The sequence below is a fragment of the Puma concolor genome, chromosome B4 (genome assembly GCF_028749965.1).
Source record: "Puma concolor isolate L17-30 chromosome B4, mPumCon1.1.hap2, whole genome shotgun sequence".
In the NCBI taxonomy this organism is placed as follows: Eukaryota; Metazoa; Chordata; class Mammalia; order Carnivora; family Felidae; genus Puma; species Puma concolor.
Genome location: NC_141673.1, coordinates 105,970,647 through 105,992,878, shown reverse-complemented (window position 1 = coordinate 105,992,878; position 22,232 = coordinate 105,970,647). Strand labels below are relative to the sequence as shown.

General features: G+C 46.1%; 1 protein-coding gene across 2 annotated transcripts in view; it reads left to right on the top strand.

Annotated features, from left to right (window-relative positions):
* Nucleotides 1–22,232, top strand: part of NINJ2 (ninjurin 2) — a 79,903-nt gene that overhangs the window by 5,139 nt on the left and 52,532 nt on the right. Inside the window, exon 1 of one of the 2 annotated variants that reach the window (XM_086714372.1) lies at nucleotides 2,810–2,970. The exons of the other annotated variant lie outside the window; for it this stretch is intronic. Coding sequence (XP_086570498.1) covers nucleotides 2,938–2,970 — 33 coding nt within the window. The 5' untranslated portion in view covers nucleotides 2,810–2,937. Of the gene's footprint in view, nucleotides 1–2,809; nucleotides 2,971–22,232 lie in introns of those variants that run through there. 2 annotated transcript variants of the gene reach the window in all.

Here is a 22,232-nt window from a genome sequence, read left to right as displayed (position 1 = left end):
GAAGCTGCAAGCAGGACATCACAGGGCGTATCTGGGGAAGGATGAGTAGTCCAATTTGTCTAGGCTATAAAGTGAATAGAAGAATAACAGTGGGGAATATGATTATAAAAGTGAGTTGGAACCAGATCATGATGGACAGTGAGACCACGTTATTCCCCTCGAGGAGGAACTGACCAGTGACTCTAGTGATCGATGTTCTTTGCAGAAGCACCTGAGCTCTCAAGTGGATGTCCTGGAAAGGGGTGAGCAAGGAAAAGAAACGTGGCTGTGCCTCCCAAGACCTAAGGCCCCTCCCAGAGCTGAACTTCCAAATGGGACTTGGAGGGGGGGCCTTTAGTCTAGCAGACCACAGGCCTTGTTTCATAGAAGAGAAAACGGAGTCACAGAGTTGTGTGATGTTTAAGTAGGTCTTAGAATCCTCACGTATGATCTGCCCAAAGTCAGCCATGACATTGGGCAGAGTATCCAATGGACAACACAATACTCAAAATGTATTTGTTGACTAATTCATAATTCAATTTGCCATCACAGTGAAAGGCCCTTCCAAATGTTCTAATCCTCCCAACCATGCTGTGGTCCTTACTCCACCTTCATTGGAAAAGGAAATGAAGCTCAGAAAGGTCAAGTACACCATCACAGAGCACGAAAGTGGCAGGGCTAGGACTCAGACGTAGGTTTTCTTTTTGCTATACTCTAGCTCAGTGGTTTTCAAATGTGGCCGCTGGAGCAACAGTATCCCGTCACTTGGGAACCTTTTAGAAATGCAAATTCTCAGTTCCTACTCCAGACATACTAAATCAGAAACCCTGGGGAGGGGCCCAGCCATCTGTATTTTAACCAGTCCCTTGATAATTTTGATGTACTCTGAAGTTTCAAAACCACTGCCCACTGCCCAGGTACATTGCTGACTGACGTGGGGGGTTGGTATGGAGGCTCCAAGCCTGACCTCCTTTCTCCCACATGATCCTAGAGAAGCCAAGGAGTAGCACTCAAGCTGGACCTGGAGTAAGGCAGGAATGCTGGCAAAGCAAGAGACCCCAGCTGGATCAGATGTCGGGGACGAGGAGCTGCCAGTCACTTTGTGAGAGCACAAACAACCTAAGTCTCACAAGTCCAAACTTCCTGTTTCAGTACGGGCACCACCAACCACATTGTCACTGCTGCTACTTGCCTGCCACATACCTGTAGGGATTTATACCCACTCTGATGAGAGATGGTTTGGGATTACCCCAGCCTGGGAAAGAGGGTGTTAGACAAGCCTAGGGAGGTTAAGCATAATGAAGGGCACAGGTGAAGATGGATGTCTCCATCCTGTCACCCAGCCCTGTTTCACGAGAAGAGCAATCGTAGGCAAGGGTGGGACTTTCCCACAGGGCACAGATACCTGGAGTGGGGGGAGGGAGGTACTCTGTGTCTATAGGGATGGAGGGAAAAGAGCACAGGAATATAGTACTCCCGAATAGTCTGTCCGGGACCTTAGGGATGGGAGTAAGGAGGGCAGGGCGCACCAGCCAGGTGGGAGTTGCAGCCTGCAATCCAGAGCATGTCTACACAAAGCCTAACCAGTGTCCTAAAGCAGTGAGCCTTGGAGTCCACCAGGCTCCACGCCAAGAGAATGGAAAACCCTCGGCCTCTCCAGAGGTGAATTCTGTTTCCAAAGCCCCATCCAGGGAACTGGGACTGTTTACCCCCAGGTCCAAGAATCAGGCTTTGCTCTTTGGTTTTGTGTGCTTGCCTTGTGCCCTAGACACAGAGTCCAGGGACCCATCTGCTGCCTGAATACACATTTTCAGTCCATATCTGTACACAGTGGGGCCGGTGTCATTCATGCAGCCGGGACTTTCCCTGCCACACCCCCCACCTTCACCCGCAGTTTCCTAGAAATGCGACCGCCCAGTGTTAGGATTCAAGCATGGCTCAGTCCCCAGGGATAGCTGGGCAGGGTGGGGCTGGCGGTGTTGGACCTTTAATGCCTCGCCCTGTCTCGCCCTGTCTCTCTCTCTCTGGTTTTCACAGCAATCTATGTCATTTAATGTTCATCCACCTCCCTTGTTGCGAACTGCCTCTGACAGAGTTTGGGTTGGGAGGGGGGAGCAGAAATCTCGCAAGGCCTGTAACTTGTCCTGGTTGCAGCAGAATCTCTGTGAACCAGATCCTGGGCTACTCCCAGCAACCACGGCAAAGCCAGTGCCATCCCAGTCCCGCGGAACCTCCAAGCTGCAGAGCTCTGTGCTTTCAGGCCCTTGAGGAGCCGGAATTGGACAGAAGTTCCAAATCCTCTGTCAAAACTGAGCCATCTCCTCTCCATACCCCGGTGGTTGTGGGGTAGCTTCAAGAGGAGGCAGGGTGGGATGGAGAGGAACCAAGGGGAGACCGCCTTCTGCTCACTGCAATTTCCAGTGGCCTCCCAAACCCCAAGAGTTCAGTATGGCCTGCGGGGTCTCCACATGCTTTTCACAGTAATAGCGGCCAGCAGGGGGCTGCCACTGAGATTGTGAGATAGAGAGAATCAGAGAGACAGAGGAGCCCTGTTATTTTGTTTTCCATTCTCCATGTGATCTGCAGTATTTTTCCTCCTTCCCATTAGAAGTACGCCTCCTCCCCTACCATCCTGATGTGACCTACTTATCTACTCCCTTTAAAGGGAGGTACTCTGGAAGGCATCCCAGTCTAGGGCGGTTCTGTCTGTGATTCTCAGAGAGACAAGCTGTCTCTTTAATAAGGGAAATCCAGAAGCTGTAAAATTGGGGGTGGGGTGGTACGAGGGGGTAGGGGGAGGTAGTAAGGAGGTTAGGTAAGGTTGGGGAAGAAGGGAAATGGAGGTTGGTGGAGCCCGAGAAGAGTGTTCAGTGGTGTGGCTTTGGCCAGCATGACAGATTCATGCCATGACTAAGGGAAACAGGTTCTGGACCGGTCAAAGGGCGGTGGAAGCAGCAGATGTTGACTACTGGAGAGACTGCACGAAACGAGGTAAAAATAAAACAACATTCCAGCTCTTCCACTTTCCCACTTTCTGCCCCTAGTTCACTGAGCTATCTAATCTCTGAGCCCCTGTTGCCTTATCTGCAAAATGGGAATAATAAATTCTACCTCAGAAAATGGATGAAAAGATTAAATTATTTACCCCACCCTCTGTTCCATCCTGAAGAAAACCCAGTGAGGTCTCAGAATAATGGCACATATGTGATAACAGCTACCATTTGTTTATAAGTACCTATCCTGTGGGAGGCACTGTACATGTAGTTTAAATTCCATGAGGAATGAATTATGCCCAATAAGGAATCTGAGGCTCTGAGAAGTTAAATCACTTATGCAAAGTCACACAGCTAGCAAGTAGCAGGGCTGAGGTTCCCACTCACAGCTATCTGACTCGAGTGTGTGCTCTTAAACATACCTCCCCTAGACTATAACATCACCAGCCTTAATGAGAAAGGATTTGGCAAAACCCTTGTCCCCACGTCTTAAGTAAATCTGGAATGCTGAGTCAGATAGGGGCTGGAGAAATCAAACAATAATTGGGTTGTATAATGCTATCATTTTACGCTAATCTTGGCACTGAGGAGAGATTGTCTTGCAGACTGGAAGTCTATAAACGCCTATCTGGTCTCCAGCCACTGGGCCTCCAGTCTGGCCTCCCTCCAATCCATTCTCTTCACTGTAGCCACAGAGAACATTTTCCTCCTTCTATCAGAGTGGTTCCCAGCTGCCCTCAGCATTACATCCAAACCCAATGTGGCCAGCGCTCATCTTGTCCCTAGCAGGCCCCAGGCTTGGGAGGCCCTACTCCATTTTTATCAAATGTATTAAAATACACCCGTATCCTTCACTAAACATGACTTTTTTTAACGTAAAAATTTTGAAAGGCTTTTTAATGATTTGAATGTTGAAATGATTAATTTAAGCATTCAGTTTTCGTATGTAGGTGCCAATATGGTTTCTGCGGGTCTCAAACATTTGGGGCCTTTGGAAAGCTCCTAAGTACTATGCATACACACGGTGCCTAATGGGTGACACAGCTGTTGCTGCAGCCCCCGTCCACGTTCCCTGCATGCCAGGCTTTTGTAAATACAGTTTCCTGGGCCTAGAATTCTGTTTCTTCTGTAAGTGCACCTGCTCGTACCATTCCCCCCTCCCTCATTGCCCTGCAGTTTCTTTCTTTGACCTTCATAGGTGCTTAGCCTCTCAGCTTCCTTGTGTGTAAAACAGAAATAGTGATACCTACTTCATAACGCTTTAGAGAGGATAAAATAAGTTGATATACCAAAGCATTTCTATACAAAGTATGATTCATGCACCATCACAGGGGAGCTTGTTAGAAATGCAGAGTTTCAGGCCCCACCCCAGATGACTGATCAGAATCTCCCAGTTAACAAGATCCCCAGAAATCACATTTGAGTTTTGAGGAGTCCTGCACTACAGCACCCAGAACAATGTCTGCTACATTGTAGTAGTAAATGATAGTCATCGCTATTGTTATTGTTGTGATTACTAAAAGCCAATTTTTTATAGTTGTCTCCAGTTTCCCTTCTTACCTTATAACTTCTGAACTCCAGTGCTTTTCTTCTTCCTCTTTTTTTAATGTTTACTTATTTTTGAGAGAGAGAGAGACATAGAGACAGAGAGAGACACAGTGAGAGCAGGGAAGGGACAGAGAGAGAGAGAGGGAGACACAGAATCCAAAGCAGGCTCTAAGCTCTGAGCTGTCAGCACAGAGCCAGATGCGGGGCTCGGACTCACAAACTGTGAGATCAGGACGGGAGCCCAAGTCTGACGGTTAACCGACTGAGCCACCCAGGCGCCCCTAGTTCAGTGCTTTTCAAATGTTGTTCCCGCAGCACACTTGCATCCTGGGAGCTGGACCATGCATGGCAATTCCAGCTAAATGCTGGGCTTACAGTCAAGACACTCAGGTAGCTTCCCTCCATCTACGGAGGGAGCTAGCTGAGGAAATTGCAACAGGTGGTCATAAGGACCACCAAAAGAGGGATAGAGAGGTGCTAGAAGTGGCAGCTGACCCAGGCTTGTGGGGTCGAGGAAGGTGCTCTCCAATCTAAGACCTGAAAGGGGAGTTGGCAGGTCGTCTCTACAGCGGACTGACTGCTCCTACAGGGTAAAAGGGCCTGTTAAGGCTTTGCTCTACGGAATATCTACGGCCCTTGCTGTTTGCTCTCCCAAGCAAACAAGGGAACCCAAGGGGGCGTGAGTCTAGACACAAACTGGTGTCCTGGTATGAAGCCCAGTCACTTAGAAAAAAATTTTGGCCTCGTTGCAAACTGGGCCTTCGGTAGTTTTACAATTCTCAATCTCTCAGAAACTTGGTTTCCTTGTTTCCAGAACCAGGATAACGATACTCCCTCTACAGGGGGTCGGATCGCGAGGCTTAAGGGACAGGACAAGTCAGGTTCCAGACACCTAGTAGGGGCGGGATCAAGTGTTCCTTTTCTGTGAAAAGGAACTGGGTGGATTTAGGCCCGAGGGCCAGAGCTTCGGAAACGGTAAACACTTCTGAGTACTTGCAAATACCGCCTTCCCTTCCCCTCCTCCCACCTGGGCCGGGACGCTGAAGTACGGGGCGGGTGTGTGCAGTCCGCGAGCAGCTGGAGGGGACGAGGTCGCCTAGGGTCGCAGGTGGGCTGGTTTTGGAGGGAAGAAAAGGCGCACTGTTTTCCCGGCGCCCGGGGCAGCCTTGGTGGATGCTCTGAAAACTCCAGAACAGAGCCGGCACAGTGTGGCCACGGCGAGCCTCGGGCAGCCGGCCTGTCTTTAAGAGGTGCGCTCCCCGGCAGAGGCCGCGCTGGAAATGGGAATATTCCTTTCACAAGGGGCACACCGCGTGCGCGAAGGCCGCCTCGGGAGAGCTCGCGGCCCCGCTGCCCAAACCCTCCGGGGGAGGCCGAGAGGAAGAGGCCGCTGATTGGCTGCGGGGGAGGCTCGTGCCACGCGGACCCTCACACCCCCAGCCCCGGGCAAGCTGCGCGCGGGGTCGCAGGGGTGCGGGGTCGGACGGGCAGGGGCGGGGAGGGCGCGCGGCCGCGACCGCAGGTCAGCTGACTCCCGCGGAGCCGGCCGAAGGGCTCACTTCCCCGTCCGGCCCCGGGGCTTACTGGGGGTTGGCCTTGAGCTTTTGTTACGTGGCTGTCCCTCTTCCTTCCCCTGCTGAAGGCCGAGGGCAGTCCTCACCCTTCGCTGAAGCAAAACAACCCCCTCCCCACCTCAGCTCGGCCCAGTCTCCGGCTCTGGTACTGACAGTCCCACTGGCTTCGGGTCCGGGGAGGGCAGGGTGGCCTCTTCCTGCTTCTCCAGCTCTGGCACGACAGGCTCTGGCTGATCCTGATCGCGGTGGGTGGAGCCGGGTCGGGGCTATTTCGGTTCCTTCTTGGCCTGGAGTGCTTGGTTTCCTGCTGAGTTTCCCCTAGGCTTCCCTTAGGTTATTAATAATAATAGCTACCATTTTTCTGAGCACTTACTTTATATCAAGGAGGCACTTGACATATTTTTATTTTTATATTTCAGAGCAACTGTGTAGATATCAACCCCAGCTTATAGATGAAAACACGTGAAGCTCAGGGGAGTTAATTTGCTGAATGTCACAGCTAGCAAGTAGTTCAACGGGGATTCACATCCTAGGCTGTCTGACTCCAATGCTGTGCACTCTCCCCCCTGCCATGCTTTCCCGGTGAGGCCTTTGCCAGGGCCATGTTGAAGACTGATGATTGTCAGCTAAATTTTACCCTAAAGCCACACTGTCGTTAAGACTTTTTGGGGGCCAGACTAGGAAATAACCTAGCTCTGGGGCAATATTAGAAAAGATTCCCCTAGAACCTGTTTGTTTGGCACAGAGAGCTAATCAAAGCTAGTATCTGGAATTCTTTCATGACTTCCTTGAGAGGCATCCTGGCTTGAGGCACATTCCTCCTCCCTTGCGCATACCCCTTCCTCTGCCCTTCATCCTCCCAAGAAAGAACAAACTATTGCATTTGTCCAAAACCTCTCCAATTGGAACTAGGCCTGTAAATCAAGCATAAACAAAACCAGTCTTGAGAAGGGGAAAGTGAGGCACTGAGGCACTGGGGTGGGGGGGGGGGGGGAACAACTCAATTGGATCATTTTCTGGTGCTCAGAGTGCTTGAGAAGGACAATCTCCCAGGTCCTATCCTACTTGTCCCCGCAGAATAGACATATCCTATGACCTCTTCTCAGTGAGAGGGTAGGACTGTTTGAGAAGGTGGAGGAGGTAGCTGTGAAAACCAGAAAGCATTATACATAGAAGACAGGATTTTTCTTCTGATGAGACATCAGTAAAGCAGTGGCTGGTGTTTATTATTCTAAGATAGTACAAGCAGGGGTGCCTGGGTGGCTCAGTCAATTAAGCATCAGACTTCAGCTAAGGTCATGATCTCCAGGTTCAGGAGTTAAGAGCCCAAGCTTCAGGCTCTGTGCTGGTAGCTCGAAGCTGGAGCCTGCTTCCTGTGTCTCCCTCTCTCTCTGCACCCCTCCCCCACTCATACATTTTTCTCTCTCTCTTTCTCTCTCTCTCTCTGTCTCAAAAATAAGTAAAACATTTAAAAATAATAATAAATAATAAAAATAAATAGTACAAGCAAATTGTCAAATGATTCCACCTCGTAAACATAATTACATAAGACAGAAGCCTGAAAACCACCTGGAGGGCCTATACCTGAAGATGCCCAGACAAAGGGCATGAAAACAATTTATGAAGATCACTTCTTACCCCCATTTCCAACCTACAGCCTTCCATTTCTCTGGTACTGAAATTAGAACAAGTCTGCAGCATTGGAATCACAGGGGGATGGGTGAGGATGATTCCTTTTTTTTACATATGAGTAAACATAATACCAACAGGTCATTTAAAAATAAGGAATACCTTTAAAAGGGGAGGATGAGTTAAACACTGAAGCTGACCACAGAAGGTCCTGGAGCCCTTAAAAGGGAGGTCTGAGCAGCCAGCAGTGCTGTTTCCTCTGGGGTGTCATGTATTAGAAATACGCTCTAACTTTTCTCGGGCCAGAAGCCCTGATATCTACCCTTTTATAAAGCTTTAATTTCCACATTTGTAAAATTAGGACTTTGGATGTGAGGGTTCCCAAGCTGCCCCCCAAGTCTGGAAACTCCTACTTATGCAATACCGAGATATTTTCATTAAGTGATGCTCAACTCCTCCATCTCCGTAACAGGTTAATCATCTGACTAACTGCTCAGCTTTCCTGCTTTATGAGATCATCACTGCCAGTTCCAAGTGCATTTGGCTGCCAGAGAGCAAACATTCCATGTGTGAACTGGGGATACATATTGCCGTGATAACAAGTCTGGCAAATTTGAAACATACTGATTTAATCTGAAACAGCACTAAACTCCAACACACCGTTGGGGACCTGGGCCTGGGGCAAAGCCTCCTAATTTGCTTTCAGGTGGCATCAGTCGTAATGCCTCAGGGCTTTGAGAAGGTAAAACATGCCTACCTACAATCCTCAAAAAGTCATCCAGTCCATGCCCCACCTTCCATCAGGTGAGAGTCAGTACACCTGGACCATCGTCAGCCTTGCCTATTAAGCTGAGGTTCCACTTGATATGATCCACAGTTGAGGTTACCACTGCCCTCAGGGGGAAATCTATGTATATCGGGTGACTAAATACAGTCACGGCAAATGGCCATGGTCTCGCAGTAACAACCCACACATAGTTTCCAGAAGGCATCAGTAGCTCCTTATAGGTACCTCAAAACTTCAAATCCATGGATTTGGCCATAGGTTAAGGTGGGGAACGGGATTTTTTTTTTCTTTCCACTTAATTCTCACACAGTGTTACGAGTGCAATCGTTGAGGCATACAAAAAGATGTAGAAACACCAAGAAGGTAGGAAAGGGATGGGGAAAGGGGCACATTTATTAAATAGTGGTTAGCATAGTGGTTAAGAATACAGGCTCTGAAGCTGGACTACTTGGGTTTGAATCCTGGGTCTTCCATTACCTTGGTGTGCTGTCTAACGTAGGACAAATTACTTAACCTCTTTGTGCCTCAGTTTCTTATAGGACTATTAATTTGTGTAGAACACTAAGAACAATGCCTGCTCCATATGAGTGCCACATAAATATGACATTACTGCAGCAAGTCCTATGTTAACTGCCTTATTACTTAACAATTTTTTTGAAAAGGAAATTACTGAGTTCTGCTACGCTAGTTATAATAATGTCTGTGACCAGGGGTATATATCAGGAAGGAAATAAACAGATATGTGGACCAAACCCTTGTTTCTTCTACTAGTCTCTTCTAGCATAAAGGATTTCATACTGTACCTGATAGCTTTTTTTTTTGGCGCATTAATATGAATTGGAAATCTCTCCATGTCAGAATATGTAGATCCACACCATTGTTTTTAACTGCCGTATAGTATTACGTAATATGGAAATATAATAGATTATTGGCACATTCTCTTATATTTATTCTGTATCTAATGTTTACTGTGTACAGTACAAGATGTGGGGAGGACGCATAGCTGGTAGTGTAGCGTAGAACATGGTTCTCCAAGAAGCTGGTGGGGAAATTTGGGACTTAAATGAAATAATCATAGACGGCAAGAAGGTATGTAATAAAATATTAAATGGAATTCAAAACTAAGTGTCAGTGTTTGTGATTTAATAGGAAATAGCAATAAATTGTGTAAAACCATGGAGCCAAAGGCCTGCCTCCTAGAAGCTCTGGCTGGGCTAGAGAGGAAATTTACCCATTAGTTCTTCCAGCCTCACTGAAAAATTACTCAAGACAAGAAAGACAAGTCTACACTCCCTTAACAAGCTACAACACAGCAGCACACTGGTGTCTCACGTAGAGGTGGAATGCAGCAAGCCTACGTGTTCTCTTGCAACTCGTTGGGCACATGGGCAGGACCTTCCTAAAGCAGTGCAGGGATTTGTTCTCACCTCCAGCCTCTGACAGAGGTTTGTGTTGTTCTCCTTGAATCCCAAGTGGCACAGATAAGTCCTTTAAAAGGCACAGCGAATCTGCTCAAGGACCCCAAATGAGAACTCCCTTTCTTGAGATCTCCGGTCCTTTGTTTGGTTCTGCTTCCTTGGGAAGAATTCGCAGGGTTGTGAGAGCAGTTACCCCATAGGGCCCAGTTAGGGACATTCTGTGCTTAGGTATTCATAAATTTCTGCCAAGACCAGATTTCTTTTACCCCACCCTTATGTACTAATCGCTACCTAAATCAGTAACACCTGGTTGCCAAAGAATTAGATTGTGTCAAAGCCCACACTTGGTATTCCTTCTGCAAGGCCCTACCCAGCATCGTTCTAATACCTGGGTTAGGATAAACCTTTCGATTCTATCCTTGACCGCATGTATTTTCATGTATGCCTTTCTATTTGTATTGATGGGAGAGTCAATAGTCAATGAAAAGAAAAATATTATTAGGCACTCACTATATATTTAGCTCTGTACAAAGCATGGGGTTGGGGATGCTGGCAGAGGGAGGGTTATAAGAAAAATGAGACATAGCCCTGCTTTGGGGGGCTTAAAACCCTGACAGACATAAGAACACAACACGTTAGATCCTGAAACGGTCAAGGTAGACAGCATAGACCATATGTGCTGTGGGAGAGCAGAGAAGTGCCCCTAGAAGGGAATGGAGTCCCTGTAAAGGGCAACTGTTGTAAGGAGCATCTATTCTCACCTCCCAAATACTCCATGTCAGCCTCTTCTGGCAGCCCTGGGGAGTGAGTTCAGTAAAACAGGATGATCCAATGTGGCAAATAGACCAACATTTTGCTCACAGATTCACAGAAAGTCAGTGTTTCCCTGATCATTTGGGAACCAAAATGACTAGACTGTATTTTTCCTGGAACATTTTATTTTCCAATAAAGAAAAGTAGAAAGACCGCAACAATGAATATTTGTAAACTCTTCCCTACATTCATCAATTTTGCTATATTTACTTTATCTCTTTCTATAGAATGCATCCCCTCCCCCCTTAGAAAGAAAGTGCCAGGGGCACCTGGGTGGCTCAGTCGGTTAAGTGTCCGACTTCAACTCAGGTCACGATCTCGCGGTCTGTGAGTTCGAGCCCCGCGTCGGGCTCTGGGCTGACGGCTCAGAGCCTGGAGCTGCTTTGGATTCTGTGTCTCCCTCTCTCTCTGACCCTCCCCCGTTCATGCTCTGTCTCTCTCTGTCTCAAAAATAAATAAACGTTAAAAAAAAATTAAAAAAAAAAAAGAAAGAAAGAAAGTGCCAGACATCATCCGTGAAGACTTCAGCATATATCTTCCAAGAAAGGTACTCTCCTACCTAACCACAATATAATTATCATTCATATACAGTTTATATTCACTTTTCCCAATTGCCATACAACAATGCCCTCCATAGCTCTTATATAATATAATCACGGATTAGTCATTGCATTGGGTGTCTTGTCTCCTAAATCTCCTTTAATCTGTAACCCTATTCCCTTTTTTTTTTGGCCTCTCATCATCTTGACATTTTTGAAGAGTGCAGCTGAGTTGTTCTGGAGAATGACCCATGATTTGGATTTGCCTGATTTTTCCCTCATGGTTGAATTCAGCTGTTATTTCTTTTTAAAGATTATTGTGGTAAAATATCTGTACCACGAAAGTTACCATGCTAACCATGTTTAAGTGTACAATCCAGTGGCACTGTGTACATTCATAATATTGTACAACCATCACTGCTGTTTCCAGAATGTTTTCGTCATCCCAAACAGAAATTCCATACCCATTAAACAATAACTCCCCATCTCCCCTACCCCCGGCTCCTGGCAATCATCATTCTACTTCCTGTCTATGAATTTCCCTATTCTAGGTACCTTATGTAAGTAGAATCATACAACATTTCTCCTTTGGCCACTGTCTTATTTCACTTAATATAATGTCTTCAAGTTCATCCATTTTGTAGCATGTGTCAGAATTTCCTTCCTTATTAGGGCTGTATGATATTCCTTTGTATGGGTATACCACATTTTGTTTATCCATTCATCCGTTGACAGACACATGGGTTGTCTCTAACCTTTGGTTATCATGAATATGGTTGCTATGAACATTGGTGTACAGTTATCTTTTCAAGTCCCTGCTTTCAATTATTTTGGGTATAGGGGTGCCTGAGTGGCTCAGTTAGTTTAGCATCTGACTTCAGCTCAGGTTGGTGAGTTTGAGCCCCACATTGGACTGGCTGCTGTCAGCATGGAGCTCGCTTCAGATGCTCTGTCCTGCGCTCTCTCTCTGCCCCTCCCCCACTTGCTCACGCACGCTCTCTCTCTCTCTCTCTCTCTCTCAAAAATAAATAAACATTAAAAAACATTATTTTGGGTATATACCTATATGCCAGATCATATGGTAACTCTATTTTTAACTTTTTGAAGAACCACCATACTGTTTTCTATAGTGGTTGCATCATTGTATGTTCTTACAAGCCTCCAGTTTTCACAGTTCTCTGCAGTCTCTCCACATCCTCACCAATGTTTTTTTCTTTTTTTTTTTTAATAATAGTCATCCTAATGGGTGAGAAGTAGTATCTCAATGTGATTTTGATTTGCATTTTGTTAATGACTAATAATGTTGAGTATTTATGTGCTTCTTGGCCATTTGTATATCTTATTTGGAGAAATGTCTATTCAAGTTGTCCACTTTTGTTTTTTGTTTTTTGTTTTGTTTTGTTTTGTTTTTGCATGCTTTTGGTTTGTTTTTTTTTAAAGTTTATTCATTTGTTTTGAGAGAGAGAGTAAGTGCGGGCCCACGCATGTGTGCACACACACAAACAGGGTCAGGGCAGAGAGAGAGAGAGAGAGAAAGAGAGAATCGTAAGCAGGAGCCCGAGGTGTGGATGGAGCTCATGAATGTGAGGTCATCGCCTGAGCTGAAATCAAGAGCCCGATACTTAACCAACTGAACCACCCAGGCGCCCCCCACTTTAAAAAAAAAATGTACACTTTTGAATTTTTTGTTGTTGTTCTTCTTCTTCTTTAAGTTACAGAAGTTCTTTTCATATTTTGGACATTAATTTCTTATTAGATGTATGATTTGCAAATAGTTTCTCCCAGTCTGTGGGCTGTTTTTTCACTCTCTTGATAGTGTCCTTTGCACAGAATTTTATTTTTGATGATGTCCAAACTGCATATTTTTCTTTTATTGCCTGTGTTTTGTGTGTCATATCCTAGAAGTCACTGCCAAGTTCAATGTCATGAAGATTTTCCCTTATGTTTTCTTCTAAGATGTAAATAGTTTTAGCTCTTAAGTTTGGGTCTTTGATCCATTCTGAGTTAATTAAAAAAAATTTTTTTAATGTTTATTTATTATTGAGAGACAGAGAGACACAGAGCATGAGCAGGGGAGGGGCAGAGAGAGGGGGAGACACAGAATCTGAAGTAGGCTCCAGGCCCCAAGCTGTCAGCACAGAGCCCAATGCAGGGCTCGAACTCACCAACCATGAGACCATGACCTGAGCTGGACTCGGTCACCCAATCAACTAAGCCACCCAGGCGCCCCTTTTCTGAGTTAATTTTTGTATATGATGTAGATAACAGTCCAATTTCATTCTTTTACATGTGGTAATATCCTATTTTTCTAGCACCATTTGTTGAAAAGACTGGGCATTTCCCATTGAATAGTCTTGGTACCCTTGTCAAAAATCAGTTATTTCTGGCTTATTATTTCTGGCTTTCTAGTCCATTGGTCTGTATATCTGTTCTATTCCATTTTAAGAAGTATATGATTTCTTCCAAACTCTTTCTCATCCTTGCACCCACTCCCTGAAGGAGGGAATAAGGAGGAAAAGTCTTAAATGCAAAAGAATTAATTAATTAATGTTATGGTGCCCTGGATTTGAATGCTAGGGAGAGTGCAACATTCTGAAGGTGCCCAATTTTCAGACTAGCATTCAAATTGTCAGTGGTGAGCAAGCACTTTATTCTATTTTGAATCCCCTTACTATCTTAGGCACAACCATTCTTTACATGTTTTTCCCTGTGTTACCAAACTTAGAGGACCCAAATGTGCTTGCAAGTTATGCTGTCTTGAAATCCCACGTGATGGAAATGAGACTGATTCCTGTGTGTGTTTAGCCTTTAACTCATGGAAGAAGAATTGTTATTAATCAACAGTTATTTACTGACCATGCTTTATGTGCGGCGCTGTAACATAAAATTTATGTTCATGGTGGCTTCCACTGTAATTGGGGAGACAAAGTGTATATATAAATGGATAATTGCCTAGAGAAGGGAGAAATGAGAATTGAAATAGTTGGCAAAATCTCCAAATGTGGGGTCTTTTGGGGATTGCTAAAGAGGAAGAATAAACTCGGATTCAGGGTTGAAGGGGAAGAATAGTGGGTATTAAAACAAAGGCAGGAATGAATAAGCTATCTGGGGACAGTGAGAAGGCCAGCCTGAATAGATGGAACAGTGTGTGGGGGAGAACCCTAGTGGATAGGTGGGGTGGGGCTAAATTATGTAGGATTTTTAAATAACCAGGCAGAGGGGTGTGCACTTGATTTAGTAGGACAGTAGGATACCCTTAAAAGTTCTTAAATGGCATGGTAAATAAGGGATGGTGGTACTGGTTTAGGTAGATTTGTTCCAGGAGGGGATATGGGATAGGCTTTCAGAGAAGAGGAATTGATTCAGTTATCAGAGGACTTCCCTGAAAAGAAAAGTAGTAGGTCTTTGCCCCAAGTCCAAGGTCAGATTGAGGTGTGTTTCAGAACCCTTGCTAATCGAAACCCACTGTTAGAAAAATGCACTGGATCTAAAATCTTATAAGATCTTGCCCAAATTCAACCAGACCCACTAATCTTTTGTGTTAATGGCATAAAATTTCCACTCTTGGTTCTGGCTTGGTTTGGCACTCTCCCCAGATTGCCTCACTGTGGTGCCGAGCTTCCAAAGCTACCAAGCTACAGGCAGGGCTGCAAGTTTAGTTTCCTCATTTTTACAAAAGGTCAAGTTTCCTAAATTGGTGGATCAACTTGAATTTGTGTTGAGAAAGTGCACAAAATTCTTGCAGCTGACCTTCAGGGGGTCATTGCAGCTGACCTTCAGAGCTTTCTCCCCATTTCTCCCTGCGCCCTCCCCACCTCCATTCCCCTAGATGCTCAGCCTCATCAGGACCTAGCACTTTCTTTTCACTCAGTGCTCTCCCAAAACAGCTGAACATTGCCTAGGATGCACACAAGCCATTCAAGCTGCTCAGTCCCAGACAGGGATGTCGAACCTTGCCAGTTGACATTTTGGGGGTCACAGGGAAAGAGAGGATAAGCAAGCAGGAAGTGTTTCGTGGGCTTGAATCAGGGAATATGCAAGGACACCCCATGAACATTCCAGAGCTCAGTGCTAGACAATGGCATGTGCAGAACCATTAGGCTGATTTCCCCTGTGGTTGGAGGTTGGCTGCGTTTTTACCCTCCCTTCTCTGCCTGAACACTCCCAACACTGGAATTTCTTCAGATGGCTACCGTGTTTGGTTTTCAACCAGGACAAACAAAAAAAAAAAGGGGGGGGAGATTTGTTTTCCCGTCAGCTTTTGCTCAATGGAATCTCTGATTCTACTTACTGGTCATGCCTTGGACACTCCTGAGGCTGTTTAGGGCTTTAAACCCTGAGCACACAGGACTCCTAGCTTTGCTGACCCCTCTTCCACATCCTGAGCCTGAATACAAACTTCGTCTTCCTCACCCCCAGTGTCCCTTCAATCTGAGTAATTCTGCAGCAAATTCTCAGCCAATATTCCACCCACAAATTGCTAATTTCAGCTGAACTTCCTCAAACTGGAGCACCCCTCACCAAATATTTTGGGCTATCTCACAATCTATCTCAGCTGCACGTCTTGCTGGTATTTCCAAGTGGTGAAAAATCTCCCCTCATCTTAAAGGCTTCATAGTAAGCTCAGCCCCCTAAGGGCTGATGAAGAAATCTGGAGTTCTACCCTATTCATACCTAATTCCAGCCTTCCAGGAGTTTCAATACAGGATCTCTCAAAACCTTTGGTGTTTTGTTTCTCACCTTCTTTTTTCCCCTAACTGAAAATGGGGTGAGGAGCAGGAGAAGGCATTATGAATCAGTGTGATTAAAAAAACAAAACATGTGGACAAGCAAGGAGCGTCTTTGCACTTCCCATTTCTAATCTCAGGGATCAGGACGTAGAGGCAACTCTCAGGTGAGTAAATTTGCAGATGCCCATGCATGTCCGGAACATTCCTCAAGGGTCGTTAGAGACTGTCCAGCGGGGGCGTGGGGGCTAGTCTTCCGTTTTGGTTTTCTTTCAAAACTTCTGTCCAGAGAGCATCCTGTTCTGTTACATACATACCCACTGCCGTCTCCAAATTGCTAGGTTGAGTACAACAATGCTCAAGTGCCTGGCATTGGGTTATACACAGACAATGAGCTACAAGACCAACCCAATGAGCTGGTGCCAACCCTAGGATGGGTTGTTGCTGAGTTCTTTCCGACCAGCCCTCTGTCCATTTGCCTTTCTGTCTTCCCCTCCAGATCCCAAGAGCACAACCTCTTCCTCACTCAGCAGTTGAAGGCACTTTACAATATTTTCTTTAAAAAAAAAAATGTTTATTTTGAGAGAGAGAGCATAGGGGAGGGGCAGAGAGAGAGAGGGAGAGAGGCAACCTCAAGCAGGCTTGGGGCTGTCAGCACAGAGGCTGACTTGGGGCTTGAACTCATGAACTGTGAGATCCCGACCTGAGCCAAAATCAAGAATGGGATGCTTAACTGACTAAGCCACCCAGGTGCTCCCATTTTATAATGTTTTCAAATACACCCTTGATCCTTGCACATATTTAAGAAAAAGCTGTTCCCCCTCCAGAACATTTGGCAGAAAGCTGACCCTCTTCCTTCTCACTCACTCGGGTCAGTGATATGGTTGTCCTGTCTTCCCTGGGAGGGGATATGGGTGAGCTGGGGCCTCTCAGAAGGGAGCCTGTGGCCCAAGGTGCACACACCAGCCTTTGAGTGAGGAAAGGGAATGGGGCAGGAGGGCTGTGCCCCTTGGGGATCTGCATTTTACAGGCTTTTAATTTTATTTTTAAGTAAACGCTACCCCCACTGTGGGGCTCGAACGCAAGAGTCACTTTGCAGGCTATATTTAGAAGCAGTTTCCTGCTCGTAGAAAGCAGTGGCCAGCTCTGTCTATAAGTATGACTGAAGAGTCACTTTCTTTCAAAAGCTCGATTTATAGGTGTTTACTGTTTTCTGTAAAATGGAAAAAAAAATGTTGCCTTACAGGCATGTAGCCCCCAGTGCATTCTCAAGTCTCCAGAGGAAGGAGTGGGCAGCAGTTTGGTAAAATTCCACTCTATCTTAGAGTTACCTGAAGATAGGAACCAAGGTGAGGCTTTCAGGACAGCAGAGACTGAAGTTTCCCGTTTTCATCACCTAGATGTTGGTGGACGGATTTAGAAGACAGGATTCTGGGGGTGTGTTCCTCCCTTCCCCTTCAGCAGACCTATCCTACCTCCATCCAGCATAGTGGCCAATGAGGTTCAAATCCCATGTTACTAGTTGTGTGACCTGTTTACTCGTTATGTGAACCTGGGCAAGTTCCTCAATAACACTATTTCCCTCACAGGATTATTGTGAGGATTACATGGGAAGTGTGTAGGATAGGGACTGGCATACATCGAATAAGCATTACTGTGATTATGAGTTTTTTCCTCTCCTTGGCTGTAAAATGAGGAAATGCTCATAACTGCTGTGTTGGTCATTCTGCCTTCTGGACAGGAAGATGTCCACTGTGTGTGAACACTCACCGTAAATGTCGTTATGAGGGGACATAGAGGAAAGGAAAGACCTGCTCTGGGAGGGGAAGAGACTTCTCAGTGGGTTTCTCAGAGAATGTGTGACAAGGGAAAAAACCTGTACCCTGCTTTCCCTTGTGGAAGATGCCTTCAGCCTGAGGCCTGTCAGAGGCTCGGGGACCTGGGTCATTTCTCTACACAGAGCAGTTTATTAGCTAAGCCTGGGGATGGAAGAAAGCTGTGGAGGGATCGTGCAGGCATCTGACACACTCAGCCTCGATCTTTGGACTGCAGCTCCCTTAGTGACTGGCCTGTCTCTGTAGACATCTTCACACCCTGAGTCCTCCTGTCTGGCACAGAGTGTGAAAGAGGCGCCGGGAGGGCAGACAGGACTTGGATTTTGGCCAGGGTCCCTCGAGCAGTGACGAGCTGCAGCCACCGGGCTCCAAGTCTGCCCTAGCAGATTCTGGCTCCACCTCAGGGCCTAGCCCCACACTCGGGGCCCAGGCTCTGGGCACACGGTGCCACTCTTAGCATGCATGTCATGCTAAGGGCCATGCCCTCCAAGTCTTCCCATGCCTCTCTTGAACCCCTGGCCCTTTCTAGGCTTTTATAATCAGAGTCATCTTTGCTCTGCTTTGTCCAGCCAAAGCCCACCCCATCTGTGAAGGTCCACTTCAATCTCACCTCCTCCATGAAGCCTTCCCTCACCTCCCAGCTCGCACCAGCAGTCTCACTGTCCTGTTTCCTCGTTACCTATTCCATCCATTTGGAGAGTAGACATGTAGTTAATTATATTCCCCCCAAATGTTTGAGTGCAAGGCACTGGGGTGGGTATTGGGGGAATCTATAAAAGTAAAGGACAGGACCTTCTATCAAGAAGCTTGAGGGTGCCTGGGTGGCTCAGTTGGTTGAGCATCTGACTCTTGATTTCAGCTCAGGTCATGATCCCAGGGTCGTAAGATGGAGCCCTGCTTTGTGCTCTGCACTTGGCATGGAGCCTGCTTGGGATTCTCTCTCTCTCTCTCTCTCTCTCTCTCTCTCTCTCTCTTTCTCTCTTTCCCCCCGCCTTTCCCCCTCTGCCCCTCCCATATGCATGCCCTCTCTCTCTTAAAAATTTTTTTTTTAATTTAAAAAAATACCAAGAAGTTTAAACTCTAAGAGAATGGCCTGGAAAATCCCCTATTGCCATCTTGCTCTTCAGGTCTGGTATTATTATTTAACATAATAATAATAATAATAATAAACCATTTGGGGAATACTTGCTATATGCCAATACTGTGCCAAGAAGTTTACACAAACCATTTGAGCCTTAATAGTACTCCTATAAGGTAAATGCTATTGTTATTCCTACATTACAGACAAGGAAACCAAGATGCAGAAAGGTTAAGTAATTGCCCCATGTCAGCTGATAAGAAAGCCAGTATTTCAACCAGGCAGCCTGACTCCATTATTATACTCCTAACTACTGTGTCATATTTTTCCTGTGTTTTACCTTTTCTGCTCAGCTAGAGTGAGACTCTTCAAAGCCAGGCACCTGCCTCATCCTTCCTCACAGCCCTTGCAACACTTAGTGCATTGTTGCCTTTGTAGGTAGGCAGCATACGTGCCCAGGTAGTGAGTACTCAGTCGGGATTCAGGGATGCCTTGGTTAACAGGTCCTACTGCAGAGGGGAGAAGGGGTTGCTCAAGGTTTCTTACTTCTGGGCAAGAGAGCCAGGAAAAGAAAGGGAGTCCAGGGTCCACATACTGTTATGTACTAACTCTTTGCTTGCACTGCCTCCAGGACTGGACCAAGGCTACCAAGGACGCATGCAGCTAGGTACTAGGAGGGCCTTTTTTTTTTTTAAATGTTTATTTGTTTTTGAGAGAGAGAGGGAGGGAGACAGAGTGCGAGTCGGGGAGGGACAGAGAGACTGGGGAGACAAAGAATCTGAAGCAGGTCTCAGGCTCTGAGCTGTCAGCACAGAGCCCAATGCAGGGTTTAAATTCACAAGCCACGAGATCATGACCTGAGCTGAAGTCAGACACTTAACTGACTGAGCCACCCAGGCGCCCCTGGGAGAGCTTTTACAGTGTGGGTGTAGGCCCATTAGGAACAGGCCCAGAAGGTTAGTGCTTACCAAGACCAGGGAATCCCACACATTGCCTAAAACTAAGAATGTCCTGCCTTGAGAACAGACTCTTCTCATCTTCCAACCTACAAGCCTTCAGCATACCTTAGGATTTCTTACCACATCTGCTGAGTTAAGAGTAATCATATGTCTAAGAGCAGGAGCGCTTGGAGCAAAAAAAATGTCCATCCCCATACAAGAGGACAGATTCTCTGAAGTTTCGTTTTGTTTTTAATATTTATCCATTTTTGAGAGACAGACCACAAGCATGGGAGGGGCAAAGAGAGAGGGAGACACAGAATCTGAAGCAGGCTCCAGGCTCCAGGCTCCCAGCTGTCAGTACAGAGCCCGATGCAGGGCTCAAACCCACGAACCGTGAAATCATGATCCGAGCCAAAGTCAGATGCTTAACTGAGCCACCCAGGCGCCCCATCCTAGTACTTCTTTATGTACATGGAACATCTTTATGTTCCCCAGTATCCTTTATGTCCTAACCTAATTAGAGGTCCATAAATACTGGATAACTTAATATTTTAAATCAAAGGGTAAAATAATTAAGTGGAGGGATTTGAATGTGTAGAGCCTTGCCCTGCTGATCTTCCTTCAAAGTGCTCATACACTTATACAAGCTGTAAAGACATTTAGACAGCTATAGTCCTAGAACACTGAGATTGAATTGAATCCAGCAGGGTAAGACTATAGGGAACAATGGATCATTTGCATAGTACGTTGTAGAGGGAAAGGACAGGACACAGAGTTCAGGGTGGTGGGTAGAGGAAGGGCTGTAATAGCAATGAATTTCATTCTTTGAAATATTGCCCAACATCCTGGTATTTGGGAAATTTACCTCCCTTGGTTGGTGCAAATTATGGTATCCTAGTCAAGCCTGCCAGCCTAGACTCTCACTGGTGGACCTGTTGCTTTTCCCCTGAGGCCCTCCAGACCTATTGCCCTCTCAGTCAACCCAGAGCAAGTGATGGATGCAAACGAAGTCTAAGGATGGATGTTCTTGGGCCAACTGAGCTTGGACTCAAATTGGTTAAAAACCACTGGACTTTCGGAATCAGAATGGCATTTTACGTGGGTGGAAAAATCTTCCTTGATTTTGGCTTGTTCGTTTAGGGACTCACAGGACTGCACAGGCTGGGCAGGCTGCCTCAGCAGGAGGATGAGCCTTCAGACGAGGCAGGCGAGGTGTCTGCACACAGAATTTGAAGGTGGAAAGAGAGCCGCACGGGGGTGGGGAGTGGGACAGGAGGAGAAGAAACTGGGAAATCCTTCCCAGAGTTGAGAGCAGCTTTCCATTTCCAGGACTACAGATCTGCGGGTCCAGAGTTCCTAGGATAGAAACTTGTAAAATGGTAGTGTCAGGAGGGATTCTTGACTCTTAGGTGGTCTCTGTTCCTAAGCCCCTTTTGTGGTTCCATTCACTTTATCCCAGATCCCTAGGGAAGCTAGCGTTGAGATGAGGTCTACTTGTGTGATGTGCCTTAGAGCATGCAGCCCTTTTCTGAGCCAGTCTTCCCAAATCCAAGAGAACCTGTAATAGCAGCTGGGAAAGGGAACATGGAGAGGTCCCATTAAAAGTCCTGTGAGACTCATAGAGCTTAGATCTATAGAAAACTAAGAGAAGGTAAAATTAAACTTATTGAAAGCCACCCACAGAAGAGCAGGATTTCCTAACCTGAAGTCTATAAATCCCCAAGGCGGTCTGTGGTGAATTCAGGGGGTAGTGAACCTGCTGAAATTGTGTGTAAAAATTAGATATGCTTGTGTAGGTGTGGCTACATTTTTTTTCTGGAATGAGGGTCCATAACCTTTATCAGATTCTTAAAGGGTCTGTGACCTCCTGAAGTTAAACAAAACAAAACAACGCATTTTTCTAGAGGATAAAGGTGGGAACTGGGTGTCAGGGGAATTTGGAGGACATTCCAACTCCTCCCACTTCCCATGTGCTGCAAACATATGTGCAGTGGGAAACAATGACAAATACAGGGCAGTGACAGGTCAGTTTTTTTAAAAAAGACCTTCAAACCGATAGAATTTGATAGAACCGACAGAATAAAATCTGAGGACTTCCCAGATTTTCTTATAAAGGTTGTCTTTCTCTTCTTAAGTGACACGACTTTCTTACCTATCCCTCTTTCTTCCCTTTTGTCTTCGCTGCCACAGGAACACCTGTTCTAGTACCTGCTATTTGTTCCAGAAGGGGATTAAGGCTAGTAGGGGAGGTCTCATGTGTCAGGCTGGAAAGAAGAGCCACAGTCAGGAGAGGTTCAGTGTGTCCATCTGATCCAGTAGGAGCCAAACTTCTCGACCTTGTACATCTTTAAAACCTCTAAAACACTTTTGG